The sequence below is a fragment of the Oncorhynchus clarkii genome, chromosome 19 (genome assembly GCF_045791955.1).
Source record: "Oncorhynchus clarkii lewisi isolate Uvic-CL-2024 chromosome 19, UVic_Ocla_1.0, whole genome shotgun sequence".
Taxonomy (NCBI): Eukaryota; Metazoa; Chordata; class Actinopteri; order Salmoniformes; family Salmonidae; genus Oncorhynchus; species Oncorhynchus clarkii.
This window is the reverse complement of record NC_092165.1, coordinates 1,665,468-1,690,421: the sequence shown is the minus strand read 5'-3', so window position 1 is coordinate 1,690,421 and position 24,954 is coordinate 1,665,468. Positions and strand designations below refer to the sequence as shown.

General features: G+C 46.2%; 2 protein-coding genes across 3 annotated transcripts in view; both read left to right on the top strand.

Annotated features, from left to right (window-relative positions):
- The first annotated feature begins 532 nt into the window (after nucleotides 1-532).
- On the top strand, nucleotides 533-14,118 carry LOC139374081 (small integral membrane protein 14-like). Of its 2 annotated transcripts, XM_071115068.1 has the most exons (6): nucleotides 533-638; nucleotides 6,519-6,602; nucleotides 11,058-11,106; nucleotides 11,269-11,426; nucleotides 13,857-13,972; nucleotides 14,006-14,118. In XM_071115068.1, the coding sequence occupies exons 2-5, from the start codon at nucleotides 6,528-6,530 to the stop codon at nucleotides 13,893-13,895; spliced, it is 321 nt and encodes a 106-aa protein (XP_070971169.1). In that variant the 5' UTR covers nucleotides 533-638; nucleotides 6,519-6,527; the 3' UTR covers nucleotides 13,896-13,972; nucleotides 14,006-14,118. The 2 variants fall into 2 exon arrangements, with proteins under 2 accessions (XP_070971169.1, XP_070971171.1); XM_071115070.1 differs by lacking the exon at nucleotides 14,006-14,118 and having other exon boundaries at nucleotides 11,269-11,430.
- Nucleotides 14,119-18,096: 3,978 nt separating this feature from the next.
- LOC139374574 (UDP-glucose 6-dehydrogenase-like) overlaps nucleotides 18,097-24,954 on the top strand; it is a 27,452-nt gene continuing 20,594 nt past the window's right edge. Inside the window, exon 1 of the mRNA XM_071115572.1 lies at nucleotides 18,097-18,898. The gene's annotated coding sequence lies outside the window, so the exon portion shown is untranslated. The remainder of the gene's footprint in view (nucleotides 18,899-24,954) is intronic.

Here is a 24,954-nt window from a genome sequence, read left to right as displayed (position 1 = left end):
CTGAAATGATATCCCGCTGGATATCTAAACCAATCGGATGTCTGAGACAGTTGAAACGCTGAGTTGGAGAAAAAAAAAACGAAAGTTTCCACGTTACCACAGTCACAAAGTCGTAATTGCTAACCTTATGCATAACCTTAAATAGCATTTTGGTATAATTTATTGCCATACATCTTTACAATATAGCCAGTGTGGTTAAGATTTAAAATACATTTGAAAAAAAGAAATTGTAGAAATAGGCGCTATTTATGACTTTATGGCTGTGGTAACTAGTGACGAGCAAAAACACGAGTTCCCTGTCTACTCGCAGATCTCGCGTGATGTCCGTGACGTGGCTGTCGCGTACTGTATCAAAAGCTTGGGTGTTATCATTAGTTCCCCGTTTTGCAACTAAAACCACCGTTTCTATTGGACAGTATCGGGTAGGTCCCCTCCCGTTTCGTTTGCCTCCGTTTATGGAACGCGTTGCAACAGAATTGGCATAATGAATGAGCCCCTGGAAATCTTCTACTGTACAGAGATGAAAACAGTTTGGCCAGCTGTGGCTTTCTGATAACGTGTCTACAGTCGGGAACGATAACAACAAGAAACATACATTCCCTGGACTCTAAAAGCTGCGTCTGGATCAGTGTGTTCAGGTAAGTGTCGTCTCTCTGTCCCTTCAATAACACAGCAAAACGCAAATGCACTGGCAGCGCTGGGTAAAAGTACTGAATCTACAGGGTAGGGAGCGTAAACGCATCCACACGTAACGAATGAAGTTTTGAATATAACATGGATCAAAAGCTCCAATGCGAAGTTGCACCTCCATTTGGCTAGACTGCACCAACAGATCTGGGTCCAGGCTAGACGGCACCAACAGATCTGGGTCCAGGCTAGACTGCACCAACAGATCTGGGTCCAGGCTAGACAGCACCAACAGATCTGGGTCCAGGCTAGACGGCACCAACAGATCTGGGTCCAGGCTAGACGGCACCAACAGATCTGGGTCCAGGCTAGACGGCACCAACAGATCTGGGTCCAGGCTAGACGGCACCAACAGATCTGGGTCCAGGCTAGACGGCACCAACAGATCTGGGTCCAGGCTAGACGGCACCAACAGATCTGGGTCCAGGCTAGACAGGCACCAACAGATCTGGGTCCAGGCTAGACAGCACCAACAGATCTGGGTCCAGGCTAGACGGCACCAACAGATCTGGGTCCAGGCTAGACTGCACCAACAGATCTGGGTCCAGGCTAGACGGCACCAACAGATCTGGGTCCAGGCTAGACGGCACCAACAGATCTGGGTCCAGGCTAGACGGCACAAACAGATCTGGGTCCAGGCTAGACGGCACCAACAGATCTGGGTCCAGGCTAGACGGCACCAACAGATCTGGGTCCAGGCTAGACGGCACCAACAGATCTGGGTCCAGGCTAGACGGCACCAACAGATCTGGGTCCAGGCTAGACAGCGCCAACAGATCTGGGTCCAGGCTAGACGGCACCAACAGATCTGGGTCCAGGCTAGACAGGCACCAACAGATCTGGGTCCAGGCTAGACAGCACCAACAGATCTGGGTCCAGGCTAGACGGCACCAACAGATCTGGGTCCAGGCTAGACTGCACCAACAGATCTGGGTCCAGGCTAGACGGCACCAACAGATCTGGGTCCAGGCTAGACGGCACCAACAGATCTGGGTCCAGGCTAGACGGCACCAACAGATCTGGGTCCAAGCTAGACGGCACCAACAGATCTGGGTCCAGGCTAGACGGCACCAACAGATCTGGGTCCAGGCTAGACGGCACCAACAGATCTGGGTCCAGGCTAGACGGCACCAACAGATCTGGGTCCACGCTATACGGCACCAACAGAAGTTGTACCTCTATTTGGCTAGACGGCACCAACAGATCTGGGTCCAGGCTAGACGGCACCAACAGATCTGGGTCCAGGCTAGACGGCACCAACAGATCTGGGTCCAGGCTAGACGGCACCAACAGATCTGGGTCCAGGCTAGACGGCACCAACAGATCTGGGTCCAGGCTAGACGGCACCAACAGAAGTTGCACCTATATTTTTCGAGTTTTTACATAAAACGGATCAGAGAACCGAAGTCATGCCGGAAAAGGAAAATTGCGGTGTGACTTAATATGGAGGACCCGACAAGTCAGCCTCTTCCCTGTAAATGTCATGTAAAACTCCCGACAAAAAAATTACTTCACTTCAAATTATCCGCAGTCATGACTTCTGGTTTCAATTACATTTATCAGCCAATTTACAACGCAAATTACTTTTGTGAATGTATAGGTACACAAAATAAGTTTGCCATCTTGCTAGCCAACTCTAGCCTACTAATGTTAGCCTTTTACTAACTGTTAGTGCTGCGTGAACCAGTTGCTATCGTCGCTTAGCTTCCAGCTACAGTAAAGGAAACACACGTTTTGAAATACATAACGCCCCATCTAACCACTTATCAAATAATGTTGCCGGTATATGCGGTTATCTTAGGCCACGTTTTTTTCACTCGTTAATGACAAAGTTTGTTTTCGTTTTTATTATAGTTCCATAATATAAGACAGGAGGACTTTGTCAGCCTAGCTGCTAACTAGTTACAGGTGGGGCGGCAGGGTAGCCTAGTGGTTAGAGAGTTGGACTAGTAACTGAAGACGCAAGTTCAAACCCCCAAGCTGACAAGGTACAAATCTGTCGTTCTGAACAAGGCAGTTAACCCACTGTTCCTAGGCCGCCATTGAAAATAAGAATTTGTTCTTAACTGACTTGCCTAGTTAGATAAAGTTTTTTAAAAAAATAACAATATTGAACTGAAGAGGCTGCTTCAATGTTCTGTTAAAAGGGTGATGTGGCTCTGGAAGCCTAAACCAGCTAGACATTCATCGATTCTCTATTGCTCTACGGTTCTAGAATTTTTTTTTACTTTCACATCAAAATAACTTCACAAATGCAACATTTAAAAAAAAAAACAGTATTTTGTTGAGTGACATGTTTGTGGCCGTTTGTCTTCAGTTGACACACATGTGTTCAGAGACTCAGATAATTCATCAGGTCGTCCACTCTGTCTTCAGTTGACACACAGGTGTTCAGAGACTCAGATAATTCATCAGGTCGTCCACAGGTGTTCAGAGACTCAGATAATTCATCAGGTCGTCCACTCTGTCTTCAGTTGACACACAGGTGTTCAGAGACTCAGATAATTCATCAGGTCGTCCACTCTGTCTTCTGTTGACACACAGGTGTTCAGAGACTCAGATAATTAATCAGGTCGTCCACAGGTGTTCAGAGACTCAGATAATTCATCAGGTCGTCCACTCTGTCTTCAGTTGACACACAGGTGTTCAGAGACTCAGATAATTCATCAGGTCGTCCACAGGTGTTCAGAGACTCAGATAATTCATCAGGTCGTCCACAGGTGTTCAGAGACTCAGATAATTCATCAGGTCGTCCACAGGTGTTCAGAGACTCAGATAATTCATCAGGTCGTCCACAGGTGTTCAGAGACTCAGATAATTCATCAGGTCGTCCACTCTGTCTTCTGTTGACACACAGGTGTTCAGAGACTCAGATAATTCATCAGGTCGTCCACAGGTGTTCAGAGACTCAGATAATTCATCAGGTCGTCCACTCTGTCTTCAGTTGACACACAGGTGTTCAGAGACTCAGATAATTCATCAGGTCGTTCAGAGGTGTTCAGAGACTCAGATAATTCATCAGGTCGTCCACAGGTGTTCAGAGACTCAGATAATTCATCAGGTCGTCCACTCTGTCTTCAGTTGACACACAGGTGTTCAGAGACTCAGGTAATTCATCAGGTCGTCCACAGGTGTTCAGAGACTCAGATAATTCATCAGGTCGTCCACAGGTGTTCAGAGACTCAGATAATTCATCAGGTCGTCCACAGGTGTTCAGAGACTCAGATAATTCATCAGGTCGTCCACAGGTGTTCAGAGACTCAGATAATTCATCAGGTCGTCCACAGGTGTTCAGAGACTCAGATAATTCATCAGGTCGTCCACTCTGTCTTCTGTTGACACACAGGTGTTCAGAGACTCAGATAATTCATCAGGTCGTCCACAGGTGTTCAGAGACTCAGATAATTCATCAGGTCGTCCACTCTGTCTTCCGTCTGTTTTCTCTTAATAACAAGCGCTGTGACATGGAAATACGGTCGTGTGGGAACTCTAACCCTATAATGTAGCCTTTTAAAAGATATATTTTTATTATTTCTAGCCGATATGAAAGATAAGGTCCTTATGCTTTCAAAACCGAAGAGCAAGCGATGCCAGTTAATGTTCAGACCGAGAGGCGGGTCTCTTAACAAACCCCGCCCCCACAGAAGATGCTTTCGTCCAATGACTCGTATGTAATGGAACTGAAAATCATGATCAAGGGCTACAGTGACGTTAGCTAACAGGCTAAGCATCTAACATTTTGCTAACAGGCTAAGCATCTAACATTTTGCTAACAGGCTAAGCATCTAACATTTTGCTAACAGGCTAAGCATCTAACATTTGCTAACAGGCCTAGCATCTAACATTTGCTAACAGGCTAAGCATCTAACATTTTGCTAACAGGCTAAGCATCTAACATTTGCTAACAGGCTTAGCATCTAACATTTGCTAAGCATCTAACATTTGCTAACAGGCTAAGTATCTAACATTTGCTAAGTATCTAACATTTGCTAAGCATCTAACATTTGCTAACAGGCTAAGCATCTACCATTTGCTAAGTATCTAACATTTGCTAAGCATCTAACATTTGCTAACAGGCTTAGCATCTAACATTTGCTAACAGGCTTAGCATCTAACATTTGCTAACAGGCTTAGCATCTAACATTTGCTAACAGGCTTAGCATCTAACATTTGCTAACAGGCTTAGCATCAAACATTTGCTAAGCATCTAACATTTTGCTAACAGGCTTAGCATCTAACATTTGCTAAGCATCTAACATTTGCTAACAGGCTAAGCATCTAACATTTGCTAACAGGCTACGTATCTAACATTTTGCTAACAGGCTAAGCATCTAACATTTGCTAACAGGCTAAGCGTCTAACATTTTGCTAACAGGCTAAGCATCTAACATTTTGCTAACAGGCTAAGCATCTAACATTTGCTAACAGGCTAAGCATCTAACATTTTGCTAACAGGCTAAGCATCAAACATTTGCTAACAGGCCTAGCATCTAACATTTTGCTAACAGGCTAAGCATCTAACATTTTGCTAACAGGCTAAGCGTCTAACATTTTGCTAACAGGCTAAGCATCAAACATTAGCTAACAGGCTAAGCATCTAACATTTTGCCAACAGGCTAAGCATCTAACATTTTGCTAACAGGCTAAGCATCTAACATTTTGCTAACAGGCTAAGCGTCTAACATTTTGCTAACAGGCTAAGCATCAAACATTTGCTAACAGGCTAAGCATCTAACATTTTGCTAACAGGCATTTTGCGTTTTGTTTCCCCATCAGAGACATTCTGTAATTTAACCTTTCTACCTCGCCCCTCCCCTACATGGCCCCTCCCCCTACATGGCCCCTCCCCTACATGGCCCCTCCCCTACATGGCCACTACTCATTAGATTGGTCTCTGTTTTGTTTCTAGGGTGGTAACTAGCTAGGTAGGTAACTATGTACTGATCATTCAGCACAAGTAAAAGGTTCCAGGATCTGTTTTGTTTTACCTGTGAAACCATTTCCTCATTGCTTGTTGTTTGGCCTAAATGAAATGAGAACCACAGTCAGCGACTGTGTAAATAAGTTACACAACGGCCAAGGAAACGTTTATTTTTTAATTTTATGTAACTAGGCAAGTCAGTTAAGAACAAATTCTAGGAACAGTGGGGTTAACTGCCTGTTCAGGGGCAGAACGACAGATTTGTTCCTTGTCAGCTCGGGGGTTTGAACTTGCAACCTTCCGGTTACTAGTCCGACGCTCTAACCACTAGGCTACCCTGCCGCCCCATCTGTAGCCTCTCTGAGCTACTGCACCTGCCAAGAGGTCCGGGCATTTTATGGCACAGGTAGCCAGTGGGCCTGGTCAAAAGTAGGAGGGGGGGGGGCATCTGGTAGCCAGTGGGCCTGGTCAAAAGTAGGAGGGGGGGGGCATCTGGTAGCCAGTGGGCCTGGTCAAAAGTAGGAGGGGGGGGCATCTGGTGGCCACTGGGCCTGGTCAAAAGTAGGGGGGGGGCATCTGGTAGCCAGTGGGCCTGGTCAAATGTAGGAGGGGGGGGGGGCATCTGGTGGCCACTGGGCCTGGTCAAAAGTAGGGGGGGGCATCTGGGATGTCAATATGATCTCCTCTCTGGGGGGGGGGGCATCTGGGATGTCAACGATGTCTCCTCTCATCCCAGGTGTTTGTGTGTGTGTGGTCTCATCCCAGGTGTGTGTGTGTGGTCTCATCCCAGGTGTGTGTGTGTGGTCTCATCCCAGGTGTGTGTGTGTGTGGTCTCATCCCAGGTGTGTGTGTGTGTGGTCTCATCCCAGGTGTGTGTGTGGTCTCATCCCAGGTGTGTGTGTTTTGTCAGGTGATCGTAATGGCGGAGGGAGGCTTTGACCCCTGTGAGTGCATCTGCACCCAGGAGCACGCCATGAGACGACTCATCAACCTGGTAAGAGTGTGTGTGTGTGTGTCTGTCTGTGTGTGTGTGTGTGTGTGTGTGTGTGTCTGTGTGATGGAGAGAGATTCCTGTGAAACTGTGTCTTCATTTACCCCAATCCACGTCATCATTCAATCTGACTAAGACTGACGGCAGGATGCAGCATGACCCTGATGGGGGGGGGGGGGGGGGGCACTTGTTCCCTTCCCTCAGTACATTAGATATAGTTTGCTCATGCCTCGACCAACCCAGTCTTTTTTTAAATTTGAGAGAGATTTGTACATCGTTAATGTATACAGACATAATATGACATTTGTCTTTACTGTTTTGAAACCTCTGTATGTGTAATGTTTACTGTTAATTTTTATTGTTTATTTCACTTTATATATACACTTTGTATGTTGTCTACCTCACTTGCTTTGGCAATGTTAACACATGTTTCCCATGCCAATAAAGCCCTTGAATTGAATTGAATTGAATTGAGAGAGAGACAGAGAGAGAGAGAGAGAGAGAGAGAGGGAGAGAGAGAGAAAGGCGAGAGACACAAGGAGGGAAGGGGGGAAGGGAAAAGTGTGTGGGACTGTGGAGGCTCTGAGCCAGCAGCATATCCTGGTTCCTGCTGTCTGTCTCTCTGTGTTTGTCTTGAGGACTGACAGACAGACACACACGCGGTTACGCGCACAGATAGACACACACACACACACACACACACACACATAGATGGTGTCTCTCTCTCTTTCTGTGCTTCAAGGTAGTGATTAGAATGTTGCAACAATGGAATGCTGGGAGGCGGGGGTGTAAAGCTGTTTTAGAATGCGCTCCAGTCAACCAGGCCATCTCATTGGTCCCTGTGTACAGGTGTGTCTATGTGGCCAGCTGTCATTGGTCCAGCACAACCATGAGAGTTTCGTCATTTGCCTACAGACAGAGCGGGACCCTGAACCACAGCTTAGTCCTTAACTTCCTGGGAGTTGTCCAATATATTATTTTAATGAACATACAGAGATTTCTAAGTATATATAGATACAGACTTATGTTGAGTTATGATGTACATGTACACTAACGTTTAAAAGTTTTTGGGTCACTTAGAAATATCCTTGTTTTTGAAAGAAAAGCAAAAACATTTTTGTCAATTTTTAAATGACATCAAATTGAGCAGAAACACAGTGTCGACGTTGTTAATGTTGAAAATGACTATTGTAGCTGGAAACGGCAGATTTTTAATGGAATATCTACATAGACGTACAGAGACCCATTATCAGCAACTATCACTCCTGTGTTCCAATGGCACGTTGTGTTAGCTAATCCAAGTTTATCATTTTAAAAAGGCTAATTGATCATTAGAAAACACCTTTTGCAATTATGTTAGCACAGCTGAAAACTGTTGTACTGATTTGAAGAAGCAATAAAACTGGCCTTCTTTAGACTAGTTGAGTATCTGGAGCATCAGCATTTGTGGGTTCGATTACAGACTTAAAATGGCCAGAAATAAAGACCTTTCTTCTGAAACTCGTCAGTCTATTTTTGTTCTGAGAAATGAAGGCTATTCCACGTGAGAACTTGCCAGGAAACTGGAGATCTCGTACAACGCTGTGTACTACTCCCTTCACAGAGCAGCGCAAACTGGCTCTAACCAGAATAGAAAGAGGAGTGGGAGGCCCCGGTGCACAACTGAGCAAGAGGACAAGTACATTAGAGTGTCTAGTTTGAGAAACAGATGCCTCACAAGTCCTCAACTGGCAGCTTCATTAAATAGTACCTGCAAAACATTAGTCTCCACGCCAACAGTGAAGAGGCGACTCTGGGATGCTGGCCTTCTAGGCAGAGTTCCTCTGTCCAGTCTCAACGTCAACAGTGAAGAGGAGACTCCGGGATGCTGGCCTTCTAGGCAGAGTTCCTCTGTCCAGTCTCAACGTCAACAGTGAAGAGGAGACTCCGGGATGCTGGCCTTCTAGGCAGAGTTCCTCTGTCCAGTCTCAACGTCAACAGTGAAGAGGAGACTCCGGGATGCTGGCCTTCTAGGCAGAGTTCCTCTGTCCAGTCTCAACGTCAACAGTGAAGAGGCGACTCCGGGATACTGGCCTTCTAGGCAGAGTTCCTCTGTCCAGTCTCAACGCCAACAGTGAAGAGGCGACTCCGGGATGCTGGCCTTCTAGGCAGAGCTCCTCTGTCCAGTCTCAACGTCAACAGTGAAGAGGCGACTCCGGGATGCTGGTCTTCTAGGCAGAGTTCCTCTGTCCAGTCTCAACGTCAACAGTGAAGAGGAGACTCCGGGATGCTGACCTTCTAGGCAGAGTTCCTCTGTCCAGTCTCAACGTCAACAGTGAAGAGGCGACTCCGGGATACTGGCCTTCTAGGCAGAGTTCCTCTGTCCAGTCTCAACGTCAACAGTGAAGAGGCGACTCCGGGATGCTGGCCTTCTAGGCAGAGTTCCTCTGTCCAGTCTCAACGTCAACAGTGAAGAGGCGACTCCGGGATGCTGACCTTCTAGGCAGAGTTCCTCTGTCCAGTCTCAACGTCAACAGTGAAGAGGCGACTCCGGGATGCTGGCCTTCTAGGCAGAGCTCCTCTGTCCAGTCTCAACGTCAACAGTGAAGAGGCGACTCCGGGATGCTGGCCTTCTAGGCAGAGTTCCTCTGTCCAGTCTCAACGTCAACAGTGAAGAGGAGACTCCGGGATGCTGGCCTTCTAGGCAGAGTTCCTCTGTCCAGTCTCAACGTCAACAGTGAAGAGGAGACTCCTGGATGCTGGTCTTCTAGGCAGAGTTCCTCTGTCCAGTCTCAACGTCAACAGTGAAGAGGAGACTCCGGGATGCTGGCCATCTAGGCAGAGTTCCTCTGTCCAGTCTCAACGTCAACAGTGAAGAGGAGACTCTGGGATGCTGGCCTTCTAGGCAGAGCTCCTCTGTCCAGTCTCAACGTCAACAGTGAAGAGGCGACTCCTGGATGCTGGCCTTCTAGACAGAGTTCCTCTGTCCAGTCTCAACGTCAACAGTGAAGAGGAGACTCCGGGATGCTGGCCTTCTAGGCAGAGTTCCTCTGTCCAGTCTCAACGTCAACAGTGAAGAGGAGACTCCGGGATGCTGGCCTTCTAGGCAGAGTTCCTCTGTCCAGTCTCAACGTCAACAGTGAAGAGGCGACTCCTGGATGCTGGCCTTCTAGGCAGAGTTCCTCTGTCCAGTCTCAACGTCAACAGTGAAGAGGAGACTCCGGGATGCTGGCCTTCTAGGCAGAGTTCCTCTGTCCAGTCTCAACGTCAACAGTGAAGAGGAGACTCCGGGATACTGGCCTTCTAGGCAGAGTTCCTCTGTCCAGTCTCAACGTCAACAGTGAAGAGGAGACTCCGGGATGCTGGCCTTCTAGGCAGAGTTCCTCTGTCCAGTCTCAACGTCAACAGTGAAGAGGAGACTCCGGGATACTGGCCTTCTAGGCAGAGTTCCTCTGTCCAGTCTCAACGTCAACAGTGAAGAGGTGACTCCGGGATACTGGCCTTCTAGGCAGAGTTCCTCTGTCCAGTCTCAGCGTTAACAGTAAAGAGGAGACTCCGGGATGCTGGCCTTCTAGGCAGAGTTCCTCTGTCCAGTCTCAACGTCAACAGTGAAGAGGAGACTCCGGGATGCTGGCCTTCTAGGCAGAGTTCCTCTGTCCAGTCAAAACGTCAACAGTGAAGAGGAGACTCCGGGATGCTGGCCTTCTAGGCAGAGTTCCTCTGTCCAGTCTCAACGTCAACAGTGAAGAGGAGACTCCAGGATGCTGTCCTTCTAGGCAGAGTTCCTCTGTCCAGTGTCTGTGTTCTTTTCCCATCTTAATCTTTTATTTTATTTTGGCCAGTCTGAGATATGGATTTTTATTTGAAACTCTGTCTAGAAGGCCAAGCATCCCGGAGGTCTAGTTTTGTGTTCGTTGAAGAGGGCGAGAGCTGCCAGACCACTTCCATTATCTCATAGGAATTGAATGATTCATTGAAAACCACAAGATCTGTCTCTCTGCCTGTCTCTCTGCCCGCCTGTCTGTCTGTCTCTCTGCCTGTCTGTCTGTCTGTCTGCCTGCCTGCCTGTCTGTCTCTCTGCCTGTCTGCCTCTCTCTGTCTGTCTCTCTGCCTGTCTGTCAGCCTGTCTGTCTCTCTGCCCACCTGTCTGCCTGTCTCTCTGCCTGTCTGCCTCTCTGCCCGCCTGTCTGTCTGTCTCTCTGCCTGTCTGCCTCTCTCTGTCCGTCTCTCTGCCCGCCTGCCTGTCTGCCTCTCTCTGTCTGTCTCTCTGCCTGTCTGTCAGCCTGTCTGTCTCTCTGTCTGCCTGCCTGTCTGTCTGTCCTACTCTCTGCCTTTCTGCCTCTCTGTCTGTCTGCCTGTCTCTGTCTGTTTGTCTGGTCTAATAAGGACAGAACCAACACGATCTGTAAACTCACGTTCTCCCCCCCCCCCCCCCCCCCCCCCCCCCCCCCCCCCCCCTCTCTCTCCTGTGTCCACCAGCTACGTCAGTCTCAGTCCTACTGTACAGAGACAGAGTGTCCTCAGGACTGTATGTATGCTTTATATCACCACACACTGACCCACATTTAAGCTTCGTGCTAATCTAAACAACACTTCCAGTGGAGATACACACTTTGTTTTTCAGTGTTGGTTGATACACCGTCCAGCCAAGTGGTTATTAACGGGACTGTCTTTCTCTGTGTCCCTCCAGTACCAGGACCCAGTGGCTCAGTAGGAGGTGGAGACCTGACTGTCCCCGTGGTTCTGATGGGCTGGATGGTTCTGGTTCTGCTCCTCTTCCTCCTCAGACCCAACAGCCTCAGAGGATCCCCAGCACCGCCTGCCGGCAAACCTACTGGACCTCACAGTGTAGGTATGGAGGGAGGAGGGAACCTACTGGACCTCACAGTGTAGGTATGGAGGGAGGAGGGAACCTACTGGACCTCACAGTGTAGGTATGGAGGGAACCTATTGGACTTCACAGTGTAGGTATGGAGGGAGGAGGAGGGAACCTATTGGACCTCACAGTGTAGGTATGGAGGGAGGAGGAGGGAACCTATTGGACCTCACAGTGTAGGTATGGAGGGAGTAGGAGGGAACCTACTGGACCTCACAGTGTAGGTATGGAGGGAGGAGGGAACCTACTGGACCTCACAGTGTAGGTATGGAGGGAGGAGGAGGGATAGAGGGAACCTATTGGACCCCACAGTGTAGGTATGGAGGGAGGAGGAGGGATAGAGGGAACCTACTGGACCTCACAGTGTAGGTATGGAGGGAGGAGGAGGGAACCTATTGGACCTCACAGTGTAGGTATGGAGGGAGGAGGAGGGAACCTACTGGACCTCACAGTGTAGATATGGAGGGAGGAGGAGGGATAGAGGGAACCTACTGGACCTCACAGTGTAGGTATGGAGGGAACCTACTGGACCTCACAGTGTAGGTATGGAGGGAGGAGGAGGGATAGAGGGAACCTATTGGACCTCACAGTGTAGGTATGGAGGGAACCTACTGGACCTCACAGTGTAGGTATGGAGGGAGGAGGGATAGAGGGAACCTACTGGACCTCACAGTGTAGGTATGGAGGGAACCTACTGGACCTCACAGTGTAGGTATGGAGGGAGGAGGGATAGAGGGAACCTACTGGACCTCACAGTGTAGGTATGGAGGGAGGAGGGATAGATGGAACCTATTGGACCTCACAACGTACGTATAGAGGGAGGAGGAGGGATAGAGGGGGGTGGATGGAGGAGAGGGGGGTGGGTGGGTGGAGAAGAGGAGGGTGGATGGAGAGGAGGAGGGTGGATGGAGAGGAGGAGGGTGGATGAAGAAGAGGAGGGTGGATGGAGGAGAAGAGGAGGGTGGATGGAGAAGAGGAGGGTGGATGGAGAAGAGGAGGGTGGATGGAGAAGAGGGGGGATGGAGGAGAGGAGGGTGGATGGAGAAGAGGAGGGTGGATGGAGAGGAGGAGGGTGGATGGAGAGGAGGAGGGTGGATGGAGAAGAGGAGGGTGGATGGAGAGGAGGAGGGTGGATGGAGGAGAGGAGGGTGGATGGAGAGGAGGAGGGTGGATGAAGAGGAGGAGGGTGGATGAAGAAGAGGAGTGTGGATGGAGAAGAGGAGGGTGGATGGAGGAGAGGAGGGTGGATGGAGAGGAGGAGGGTGGATGAAGAAGAGGAGGGTGGATGGAGAGGAGGAGGGTGGATGGAGCAGAGGAGGGTGGATGGAGAAGAGGAGGGTGGATGGAGGAGAGGAGGGTGAATGGAGAGGAGGAGGGTGGATGGAGAAGAGGAGGGTGGATGGAGAGGAGGAGGGTGGATGAAGAAGAGGAGGGTGGATGGAGGAGAAGAGGGTGGATGGAGGAGATGAGGGTGGATGAAGGGGGGGTGGATGGAGTAGAGGAGGGGGTGGATGGAGAAGACGAAGGTGAATGAAGGGGGGGTGGATGGAGGAGACGAGGGTGGATGAAGGGGGGGTGGATGGAGGAGACGAGGGTGGATGAAGGGGGGGTGGATGGAGAAGAGGAGGGTGGATGGAGAGGAGGAGGGTGGATGAAGAAGAGGATGGTGGATGGAGAAGAGGAGGGTGGATGGAGAAGAGGAGGGTGGATGGAGAGGAGGAGGGTGGATGAAGAAGAAGAGGGTGGATGGAGGAGAAGAGGGTGGATGGAGGAGAAGAGGGTGGATGGAGGAGAAGAGGGTGGATGAAGGAGAAGAGGGTGGATGGAGGAGAAGAGGGTGAATGGAGGAGAAGAGGGTGGATGAAGGAGAAGATGGTGGATGGAGGAGAAGAGGGTGGATGGAGGAGAAGAGGGTGGATGAAGGAGAAGAGGGTGGATGGAGGAGAAGAGGGTGGATGGAGGAGAAGAGGGTGGATGAAGGAGAAGAGGGTGGATGGAGGAGAAGAGGGTGGATGGAGGAGAAGAGGGTGGATGAAGGAGAAGAGGGTGGATGGAGGAGAAGAGGGTGAATGGAGGAGAAGAGGGTGGATGAAGGAGAAGATGGTGGATGGAGGAGAAGAGGGTGGATGAAGGAGAAGATGGTGGATGGAGGAGAAGAGGGTGGATGGAGGAGAAGAGGGTGGATGAAGGAGAAGAGGGTGGATGAAGGAGAAGAGGGTGGATGGAGGAGAAGAGGGTGGATGAAGGAGAAGAGGGTGGATGGAGGAGAAGAGGGTGGATGGAGGAGAAGAGGGTGGATGGAGGAGAAGAGGGTGGATGAAGGAGAAGAGGGTGGATGAAGGGATGGTTTTGATATTGTTGTATGTATTTGTTTATTGACCGTTGTTCCTCCTGTTTAACAGAGTCGTGACCAGGATCCCCCAGCTCCACCAGTGGACTAGCAGCAGAACCAGACGGAACAGAACCGGAGAGAACCAGACGTTCTACTGGACAACCCAACATCTCCACCAGACGTTCTACTGGACAACCCAACATCTCCACCAGACGTTCTGCCCGTTCTACGTTGGTACCCTGGAACCCAACAGCGTACTGCGACCTCCGACCCCTGTACATCACAATGCATTTCCTGTTTAGTGTACTACTTTAGACCAGAGCCCTATGGGGGTAGTGCACTACTTTAGACCAGAGCCCTATGGGGGTAGTGCACTACTTTAGACCAGAGCCCTATGGGGGTAGTGCACTACTTTAGGCCAGAGCCCTATGGGGTAGTGCACTACTTTAGACCAGAGCCCTATGGGGTAGTGCACTACTTTAGACCAGAGCCCTATGGGGTAGTGCACTACTTTAGACCAGAGTTCTATGGGGTAGCGCACTACTTTAGACCAGAGCCCTATGGGGTAGTGCACTACTTTAGACCAGAACCCTATGGGGTAGCGCACTACTTTAGACCAGAGCCCTATGGGGTAGTGCACTATATAGGTCAGGGTTGGGGGGGGGGGGGTGTGATCCACAACAAAGATCTGACATCATCAGGCGGGGCCACAGTTGATCACGGGTCTGTGTACCCACGTCTATAAGTAGCTAACATAAGAGAGAAACTGCTGATGTACAGAACCACATTTAAAAATTCCACTTTGTGTGTTTTACTAATCTAACTCAGAGGGGAATGTAGGGACTGGATCGGCCTTGTAGCTAAACTAACTCAGAGGGGAATGTAGGGACTGGATCGGCCTTGTAGCTAAACTAACTCAGAGGGGAATGTAGGGACTGGATCGGCCTTGTAACTAAACTAACTCAGAGGGGAATGTAGAGACTGGATCGGCTTTGTAACTAATCTAACTCAGAGGGGAATGTAGGGACTGGATCGGCTTTGTAACTAATCTAACTCAGAGGGGAATGTAGAGACTGGATCGGCCTTGTAACTAATCTAACTCAGAGGGGAATGTAGGGACTGGATCGGCCTTGTAACTAATCTAACTCAGAGGGGAATGTAGAGACTGGATCGGCTTTGTAACTAATCTAACTCAGAGGGGAATGTAGAGACTGGATCGGCCTTGTAACTAATCTAACTCAGAGGGGAATGTAGGGACTGGATCGGCCTTGTAACTAAACTAACTCAGAGGGGAATGTAGGGACTGGATCGGCCTTGTAACTAAACTAACTCAGAGGGGAATGTAGAGACTGGATCGGCCTTGTAACTAAACTAACTCAGAGGGGAATGTAGGGACTGGATCGGCCTTGTAACTAATCTAACTCAGAGGGGAATGTAGGGACTGGATCGGCCTTGTAACTAATCTAACTCAGAGGGGAATGTAGAGACTGGATCGGCCTTGTAACTAATCTAACTCAGAGGGGAATGTAGGGACTGGATCGGCCTTGTATACTGTCCTCTTTCCTCTGGGCATCACCGGCTGGGTCTCAGATGGCCTTTCTAGTGCACTACATAGGGCTCTAGTCAGAATTAGTGCACTACATAGGGCTCTAGTCAGAATTAGTGCACTACATTGGGCTCTAGTCAGAATTAGTGCACTACATAGGGCTCTAATCAGAATTAGTGCATTACATAGGGCTCTAGTCAGAATTAGTGCACTACATAGGGCTCTAGTCAGAATTAGTGCATTACATAGGGCTCTAGTCAGAATTAGTGCACTACATAGGGCTCTAGTCAGAATTAGTGAACTACATAGGGCTCTAGTCAGAATTAGTGCACTACATAGGGCTCTAGTCACTAGTAGTGCACTATATAGGGAATAGGGCTCTAGTCACTAGTAGTGCACTATATAGGGAATAGGGCTCTGGTCTATAGTAGTGTACTATATAGGGAATAGGGCTCTGGTCTATAGTAGTGCACTATATAGGGAATAGGGCTCTGGTCTATAGTAGTACCACTATATAGGGAATAGGGCTCTGGTCTATAGTAGTACACTATATAGGGAATAGGGCTCTGGTCTATAGTAGTACACTATATAGGGAATAGGGCTCTGGTCTATAGTAGTGTACTATATAGGGAATAGGGCTCTGGTCTATAGTAGTACCACTATATAGGGAATAGGGCTCTGGTCTATAGTAGTACCACTATATAGGGAATAGGGCTCTGGTCTATAGTAGTACCACTATATAGGGAATAGGGCTCTGGTCTATAGTAGTGCACTATATAGGGAATAGGGCTCTGGTCTATAGTAGTGTACTATATAGGGAATAGGGCTCTGGTCTATAGTAGTACCACTATATAGGGAATAGGGCTCTGGTCTATAGTAGTGCACTATATAGGGAATAGGGCTCTGGTCTATAGTAGTACCACTATATAGGGAATAGGGCTCTGGTCTATAGTAGTGCACTATATAGGGAATAGGGCTCTGGTCTATAGTAGTACCACTATATAGGGAATAGGGCTCTGGTCTATAGTAGTACCACTATATAGGGAATAGGGCTCTGGTCTATAGTAGTGTACTATATAGGGAATAGGGCTCTGGTCTATAGTAGTTCACTATATAGGGAATAGGGCTCTAGTCACTAGTAGTGCACTATATAGGGAATAGGGCTTTAGTCACTAGTAGTGCACTATATAGGGAATAGGGCTCTAGTCACTAGTAGTGCACTATATAGGGAATAGGGCTCTAGTCACTAGTAGTGCACTATATAGGGAATAGGGCTCTAGTCACTAGTAGTGCACTATATAGGGAATAGGGCTTTAGTCACTAGTAGTGCACTATATAGGGAATAGGGCTCTAGTCACTAGTAGTGCACTATATAGGGAATAGGTCTTTAGCCACTAGTAGTGTACTATATAGGGAATAGGGTCTATAGTAGTACCACTATATAGGGAATAGGGCTCTGGTCTGAAGTAGTTCACTATATAGGGAATAGGGCTCTGGTCTATAGTAGTACCACTATATAGGGAATAGGGCTCTGGTCTATAGTAGTACCACTATATAGGGAATAGGGCTCTGGTCTATAGTAGTGTACTATATAGGGAATAGGGCTCTGGTCTATAGTAGTACCACTATATAGGGAATAGGGCTCTGGTCTATAGTAGTTCACTATATAGGGAATAGGGCTCTGGTCTATAGTGGTGTACTATATAGGGAATAGGGCTTTAGTCACTAGTAGTGTACTATATAGGGAATAGGGCTCTGGTCTATAGTAGTGTACTATATAGGGAATAGGGCTTTAGTCACTAGTAGTGCACTATATAGGGAATAGGGCTCTGGTCTATAGTAGTGTACTATATAGGGAATATGGCTCTGGTCTATAGTAGTGTACTATATAGGGAATAGGGCTTTAGTCACTAGTAGTGTACTATATAGGGAATAGGGCTCTGGTCTATAGTAGTGTACTATATAGGGAATAGGGCTTTAGTCACTAGTAGTGTACTATATAGGGAATAGGGCTCTGGTCTATAGTAGTGTACTATATAGGGAACAGGTCTCTGGTCTATAGTAGTGTACTATATAGGGAACAGGTCTCTGGTCTATAGTAGTGTACTGTATAGGGAATAGGGCTCTGGTCTATAGTAGTGTACTATATTGGGAACAGGGCTCTGGTCTATAGTAGTGTACTATATAGGGAACAGGTCTAACAGAGAGAAAGGGCTTCAACTATGCACTTTACCTTCCAAAACAACAAATAAACTGTAATACCACAGCTTCCTGGTCCGTTGTCTGACTTCCTGTCTGTCTGTCTGACTTCCTGTCTGACTGTCTGACTTCCTGTCTGACTGTCTGACTTCCTGTCTGTCTGTCTCCCAGTCTGTCTGTCTGACTTCCTGTCTGTCTGTCTCCCAGTCTGTCTGTCTGTCTGACTTCCTGTCTGTCTGTTTGACTTCCTGTCTGTCTGTCTGACTTCCTGTCTGTCTGTCTCCCAGTCTGTCTGTCTGACTTCCTGTCTGTCTGACTTCCTGTCTGACTGTCTGACTTCCTGTCTGTCTGTCTGATTTCCTGTCTGACTGTCTGACTTCCTGTCTGTCTGTCTCCCAGTCTGTCTGTCTGACTTCCTGTCTGTCTGTTTGACTCCCAGTCTGTCTGTCTGACTCCCAGTCTGTCTGTCTGTCTGTCTGTCTCCCAGTCTGTCGGTCTGACTCCCAGTCTGTCTGTGTGTCTGTCTGACTCCCAGTCTGTCTGTCTGACTCCCAGGGTGTCAATAGATAAAGGTATTGTGTGAACAAGGTTAACAACTCTCTGGCCTCTTCTCAAATCCAACCTAATCATTCATGTCCTATTTGTCAAAGTCATTTAAAAGCACATTTCAGTGATACTGTGATGATCCCAAATGGCACCCTGATTCCGACATAGTGCACTAGTTTGGACCAGAGCCCTATATAGGAGGCTATCTGGGACAGAAACAAATTCATTCCAGCTGAGCTCACCATGACAACGCTGGATTGTTAATCTTTCTGAACCCTGCCCCAATGCCGATCTAACCATTAATGACGTCTCACTCGCTGGTTGGCTGTACGCGACGCAGAACCCCGGAAGACTTTACTTCGCCCGATTTGTACAAGGGTCGCCACTAGTTACCACAGACACAAAGTTTTAAAAAACGCCGCCTATTTCGTCAATTTCTCTTAATTAAAATTTTATTTTAAACCTTAACCATAATGCTAACCTTATACCTAATCCTAAATTAAGAGCAAACATCTAATTATTTTTTGTATGAATTTATACAATAGAGCCAAATTGACTTTGTGACTGTGGCATCTAGCGGAAACCCAGCATAATATGCAACATTACTGAGCTCTCATTTGTAACTAACGGGTTTAAGTACAGCAACTATCGACAAGCGACCCCTTCCACAACCCCAAAGATCTTCAAAGCAACAATATTTCAGTGATAAAATTGACATCGCGTCAGTAACAAGGAAGACATCTGATTATACCGATAACGGAAGTGAGTTTTTTTTGCGAATTGAATTTTATCCGTGAGATCGGGTAGTTGTCTCCGCAGTGGTAAGTGTTTTACTACTCAATAGCTATGTAATTATTAATAAATTATAATAACGTTATAACTGTTACTGAAACCTTTGGACCCTCATATTTGTTGAGATTGATATCTCTCTCTCTCTCTCTGATTCACTTTAGCCGAGTAGAATAATCCAACCAAGGGTGCGTTCGAAAATTCAGTTTTCTGACCCTAACTTCGGTGCTTGACTAATGTTAATTTGCTAGCTACTTCAAAAGTTACAAATGAGAGAACACCTCCAATCTGACACATTTTTACTCAACCAAGCAGAGCTGGTTAGGATGTTTTCATGTTATCCAGAGTGTTGCTGGACTGTAATTGTGCTGCTGGAAAACGATTTAAATACGTTTTTTTGCCCGACTGTTTACTGACACCGGCCATATTTAACGGGTGTTGATTGGTTCGTAAATTCATCCAGTGTTTCTGTGCTCTGCCACAATCAAGACGCCCTGAAATCGGAGTAGATAGCAGGAGTGAATTTTGCGAACGCACCCTAAATCAGAACGGAATCAAAAAAGCATCCTGTATTGAACTGGTTTCCGACATTCTGGATTAATGCCTCGATGTCTGACTTCATCGTGGAAGTTGTTGTGCAGAGTTTAGCAGTGTAACGACCCTGGGTTTATAAACGCGGATATCGACTCTGCCACTTGAGCATACTTTCGGGGGCACGGTCGATATCACGCTGGACTTCGGGTTTAGAAGGTTGAGGGTTCGAGTCCCGCTCCCTGCCTGTTTCACTACAGTACTTTTACACACAGTTACGTAATAATCTCGTTTTCTTTTCCAACAACGTGCTCCGTTGCACAGACACAAAACTTTTCTCCAAATAGGCTAACATTATACCACTGTTTTTAAAATGAGCTATTTGGCTTCGGTTCCTTACTCAAGTGAGGGTCATATTCTCTGAAGTTCCATTTGTCTCGTCTTTTCTAGTTTGTTTTATTAAGGTTTCTTCCCTCCAGGGAGTTTTTCCTTGCCAGTTGCCCAGCAGGGTTGGGGAGTAACGGGTTACATGTGTAAATCCGCTACTTTACCAGAAAACATATTGTAGTCAGATTACAAATACTCTTTGAAAATCTAGATGATTACTTAAAAGGATTAGTTTTAAATTCAGAAAGGAGGTTTGTGGGGGAAAAAATGTTTGTGGACACTTCTCTGTTTTCTCAATACCGTCAAATCAGCATTGGGAAGAAAAAAAAGGCACAATGTTTAAATTTGTTCCACCTGAGTCTGACCACCAATCAGAGACCACTAATGATGACACACCAAATGATGACCACCAATCAGAGACCACTAATGATGACACACCAAATGATGACCACCAATCAGAGACCACAAATGATGACCACCAATCAGAGACCACAAATGATGACCACCAATCAGAGACCACAAATGATGACCACCAATCAGAGACCACTAATGATGACACACAAAACGATGACCACCAATCAGAGACCACTATGATGACACACCAATCAGAGACCACTAATGATGACACACCAAATGATGACCACCAATCAGAGACCACTAATGATGACACACCAAATGATGACCACCAATCAGAGACCACAAATGATGACCACCAATCAGAGACCACAAATGATGACCACCAATCAGAGACCACTAATGATGACACACCAAATGATGACCACCAATCAGAGACCACTAATGATGACACACCAAATGATGACCACCAATCAGAGACCACAAATGATGACCACCAATCAGAGACCACAAATGATGACCACCAATCAGAGACCACTAATGATGACACACAAAACGATGACCACCAATCAGAGACCACTATGATGACACACCATTCAGAGACCACAAATGATGACACACCAAATGAGTTTTCATGGATCGCGGGGAAAGAGCAGGAGAAGGTTTTTCTAGGTTACAGTCCAAGCTGTGTCTTCCACAATGGTGCGACTGCTGTCGGCATCCAAACATGATCCAACTTGAATAAACGCTTGGAGGTAAAGACGACAGCAGTGGTGTCGTCTACGGCGATACGGATATCACTTATTATTGATATCTACATAGCGCATTGATGTGAATCACGCTGCTGCTCTCTCATTTAGCTATTTGCTCTTTACGGATTGTGGTTGTTGTGGACGGCTGTTCACAAATCTAAACGTGTATTTGAACCCAATAATGATTGAATTTAAATACATTTTTAATCTGCACCTACCAATCATTGTTTTTGAAACCAGTGGACAGCGAGCTCTTGCAACAGCTGCTCAATGCCCAATCAGTCTCCATGACAACAACATCGTAAACAACAGAGTAGGGTTGGCTAATACGTCCTTAGTTTTCACAAAACTAAAGTCAGTTGTTTTAGGGTCCTGCTCAGGTAAAACAATTTGGTTAATCTATACTTTCATATTTCCAAATCCTATTCTTGGAAAATTAAGGGCTATACATGTTTTTTTGAAATGACTGGAATTCTGATAGACTTTGTATTAAAAAAAACAAAGATATCATTTAATCGTATTGTTATATGTAGTAGAAAGCGATGGTTTAGAAGAAGCCTACATAACCAACCCATAAAGTAACATTTAACATCCATATATGGCCAACTATGTAAACTTTAACATTGATTTATTCTGCAATAGATGTCGTTTAATTGGTAACATACATGTTTGTCGTTTTCTAATGCCTCTTAAGGGGGAAAGTAATCTAAAAGTAACTGAATGTAATCAGATTACATTACCATTTTTGGACTGGTAACTAGTAACTGTAATGGATTACATTTAGACAGTAACCTACCCTGGTTGGATTACATTTAGACAGTAACCAACCCTGGTTGGATTACATTTAGACAGTAACCAACCCTGGTTGGATTACATTTAGACAGTAACCAACCCTGGTTGGATTATATTTAGACAGTAACCTACCCAACCCTGGTTGGATTATATTTAGACAGTAACCTACCCTGGTTGGATTACATTTAGACAGTAACCTACCCTGGTTGGATTACATTTAGACAGTAACCAACCCTGGTTGGATTACATTTAGACAGTAACCAACCCTGGATGGATTACATTTAGACAGTAACCAACCCTGGTTGGATTACATTTAGACAGTAACCTACCCTGGTTGGATTACATTTAGACAGTAACCAACCCTGGTTGGATTATATTTAGACAGTAACCAACCCTGGTTGGATTACATTTAGACAGTAACCAACCCTGGTTGGATTACATTTAGACAGTAACCAACCCTGGTTGGATTATATTTAGACAGTAACCTACCCAACCCTGGTTGGATTACATTTAGACAGTAACCTACCCTGGTTGGATTACATTTAGACAGTAACCAACCCTGGTTGGATTATATTTAGACAGTAACCTGCCCTGGTTGGATTACATTTAGACAGTAACCTGCCCTGGTTGGATTACATTTAGACAGTAACCTAACCAACCCTGGTTGGATTACATTTAGACAGTAACCTAACCAACCCTGGTTGGATTACATTTAGACAGTAACCTAACCAACCCTGGTTGGATTACATTTAGACAGTAACCAACCCTGGTTGGATTATATTTAGACAGTAACCTAACCAACCCTGGTTGGATTACATTTAGACAGTAACCAACCCTGGTTGGATTACATTTAGACAGTAACCAACCCTGGTTGGATTACATTTAGACAGTAATCTACCCTGGTTGGATTACATTTAGACAGTAACCAACCCTGGTTGGATTACATTTAGACAGTAACCAACCCTGGTTGGATTACATTTAGACAGTAATCTACCCTGGTTGGATTACATTTAGACAGTAACCTACCCAACCCTGGTTGGATTACATTTAGACAGTAACCTACCCAACCCTGGTTGGATTACATTTAGACAGTAACCTGCCCTGGTTGGATTACATTTAGACACTAACCTACCCTGGTTGGATTATATTTAGACACTAACCTACCCTGGTTGGATTACATTTAGACAGTAACCTACCCTGGTTGGATTACATTTAGACAGTAACCTACCCTGGTTGGATTACATTTAGACAGTAACCTAACCTACCCTGGTTGGATTACATTTAGACAGTAACCTAACCAACCCTGGTTGGATTACATTTAGACAGTTATCTAACCAACCCTGGATGGATTACATTTAGACAGTAACCTAACCAACCCTGGTTGGATTACATTTAGACAGTAACCTAACCAACCCTGGTTGGATTACATTTAGACAGTAACCTAACCAACCCTGGTTGGATTACATTTAGACAGTAACCAACCCTGGATGGATTACATTTAGACAGTAACCTAACCAACCCTGGATGGATTACATTTAGACAGTAAACTACCCTGGTTGGATTACATTTAGACAGTAACCTACCCTGGTTGGATTACATTTAGACAGTAACCTACCCTGGATGGATTACATTTAGACAGTAACCTACCCTGGATGGATTACATTTAGACAGTAACCTAACCAACCCTGGTTGGATTACATTTAGACAGTAACCTAACCAACCCTGGTTGGATTACATTTAGACAGTAACCTAACCAACCCTGGTTGGATTACATTTAGACAGTAACCTACCCTGGATGGATTACATTTAGACAGTAACCTACCCTGGTTGGATTACATTTAGACAGTAACCTACCCTGGATGGATTACATTTAGACAGTAACCTACCCTGGATGGATTACATTTAGACAGTAACCTAACCAACCCTGGATGGATTACATTTAGACAGTAACCAACCCTGGATGGATTACATTTAGACAGTAACCTACCCTGGTTGGATTACATTTAGACAGTAACCAACCCTGGTTGGATTACATTTAGACAGTAACCAACCCTGGTTGGATTACATTTAGACAGTAACCAACCCTGGTTGGATTACATTTAGACAGTAACCTACCCTGGTTGGATTACATTTAGACAGTAACCAACCCTGGTTGGATTACATTTAGACAGTAACCAACCCTGGTTGGATTACATTTAGACAGTAACCAACCCTGGTTGGATTACATTTAGACAGTAACCAACCCTGGTTGGATTACATTTAGACAGTAACCAACCCTGGTTGGATTACATTTAGACACTAACCTAACCAACCCTGGATGGATTATATTTAGACAGTAACCTAACCAACCCTGGTTGGATTACATTTAGACAGTAACCTACCCTGGTTGGATTACATTTAGACAGTACCCTACCCTGGTTGGATTACATTTAGACAGTAACCAACCCTGGTTGGATTACATTTAGACACTAACCTACCCTGGTTGGATTATATTTAGACAGTAACCTACCCTGGTTGGATTACATTTAGACAGTAACCTACCCTGGTTGGATTACATTTAGACAGTAACCTGCCCAACCCTGGTTGGATTACATTTAGACAGTAACCTAACCAACCCTGGTTGGATTACATTTAGACAGTAACCTGCCCTGGTTGGATTACATTTAGACAGTAATCTACCCAACCCTGGTTGGATTACATTTAGACAGTAACCAACCCTGGTTGGATTACATTTAGACAGTAACCAACCCTGGATGGATTACATTTAGACAGTAACCTGCCCTACCCTGGTTGGATTACATTTAGACAGTAACCTACCCTGGTTGGATTACATTTAGACAGTAACCTACCCTGGTTGGATTACATTTAGACAGTAACCAACCCTGGTTGGATTACATTTAGACAGTAACCAACCCTGGTTGGATTACATTTAGACAGTAACCAACCCTGGTTGGATTACATTTAGACAGTAACCTAACCAACCCTGGTTGGATTATATTTAGACAGTAACCTAACCAACCCTGGTTGGATTACATTTAGACAGTAACCTACCCTGGTTGGATTACATTTAGACAGTAACCTACCCTGGTTGGATTACATTTAGACAGTAACCAACCCTGGTTGGATTACATTTAGACACTAACCTAACCAACCCTGGTTGGATTACATTTAGACAGTAACCTAACCAACCCTGGTTGGATTATATTTAGACAGTAACCTAACCAACCCTGGTTGGATTACATTTAGACAGTAACCTGCCCTGGTTGGATTAC

Bases quoted from the DNA above. Each gene is read 5' to 3' on its own strand.
- LOC139374081 (XM_071115068.1), top strand. From the start codon at position 6,528: ATGGCGGAGGGAGGCTTTGACCCCTGTGAGTGCATCTGCACCCAGGAG. The intron at 6,603-11,057 runs GTAAGAGTGTGT...TGTGTCCACCAG, and splicing joins TGAGACGACTCATCAACCTG to CTACGTCAGTCTCAGTCCTA. The intron at 11,427-13,856 runs GTAGGTATGGAG...CCTGTTTAACAG, and splicing joins AACCTACTGGACCTCACAGT to AGTCGTGACCAGGATCCCCC.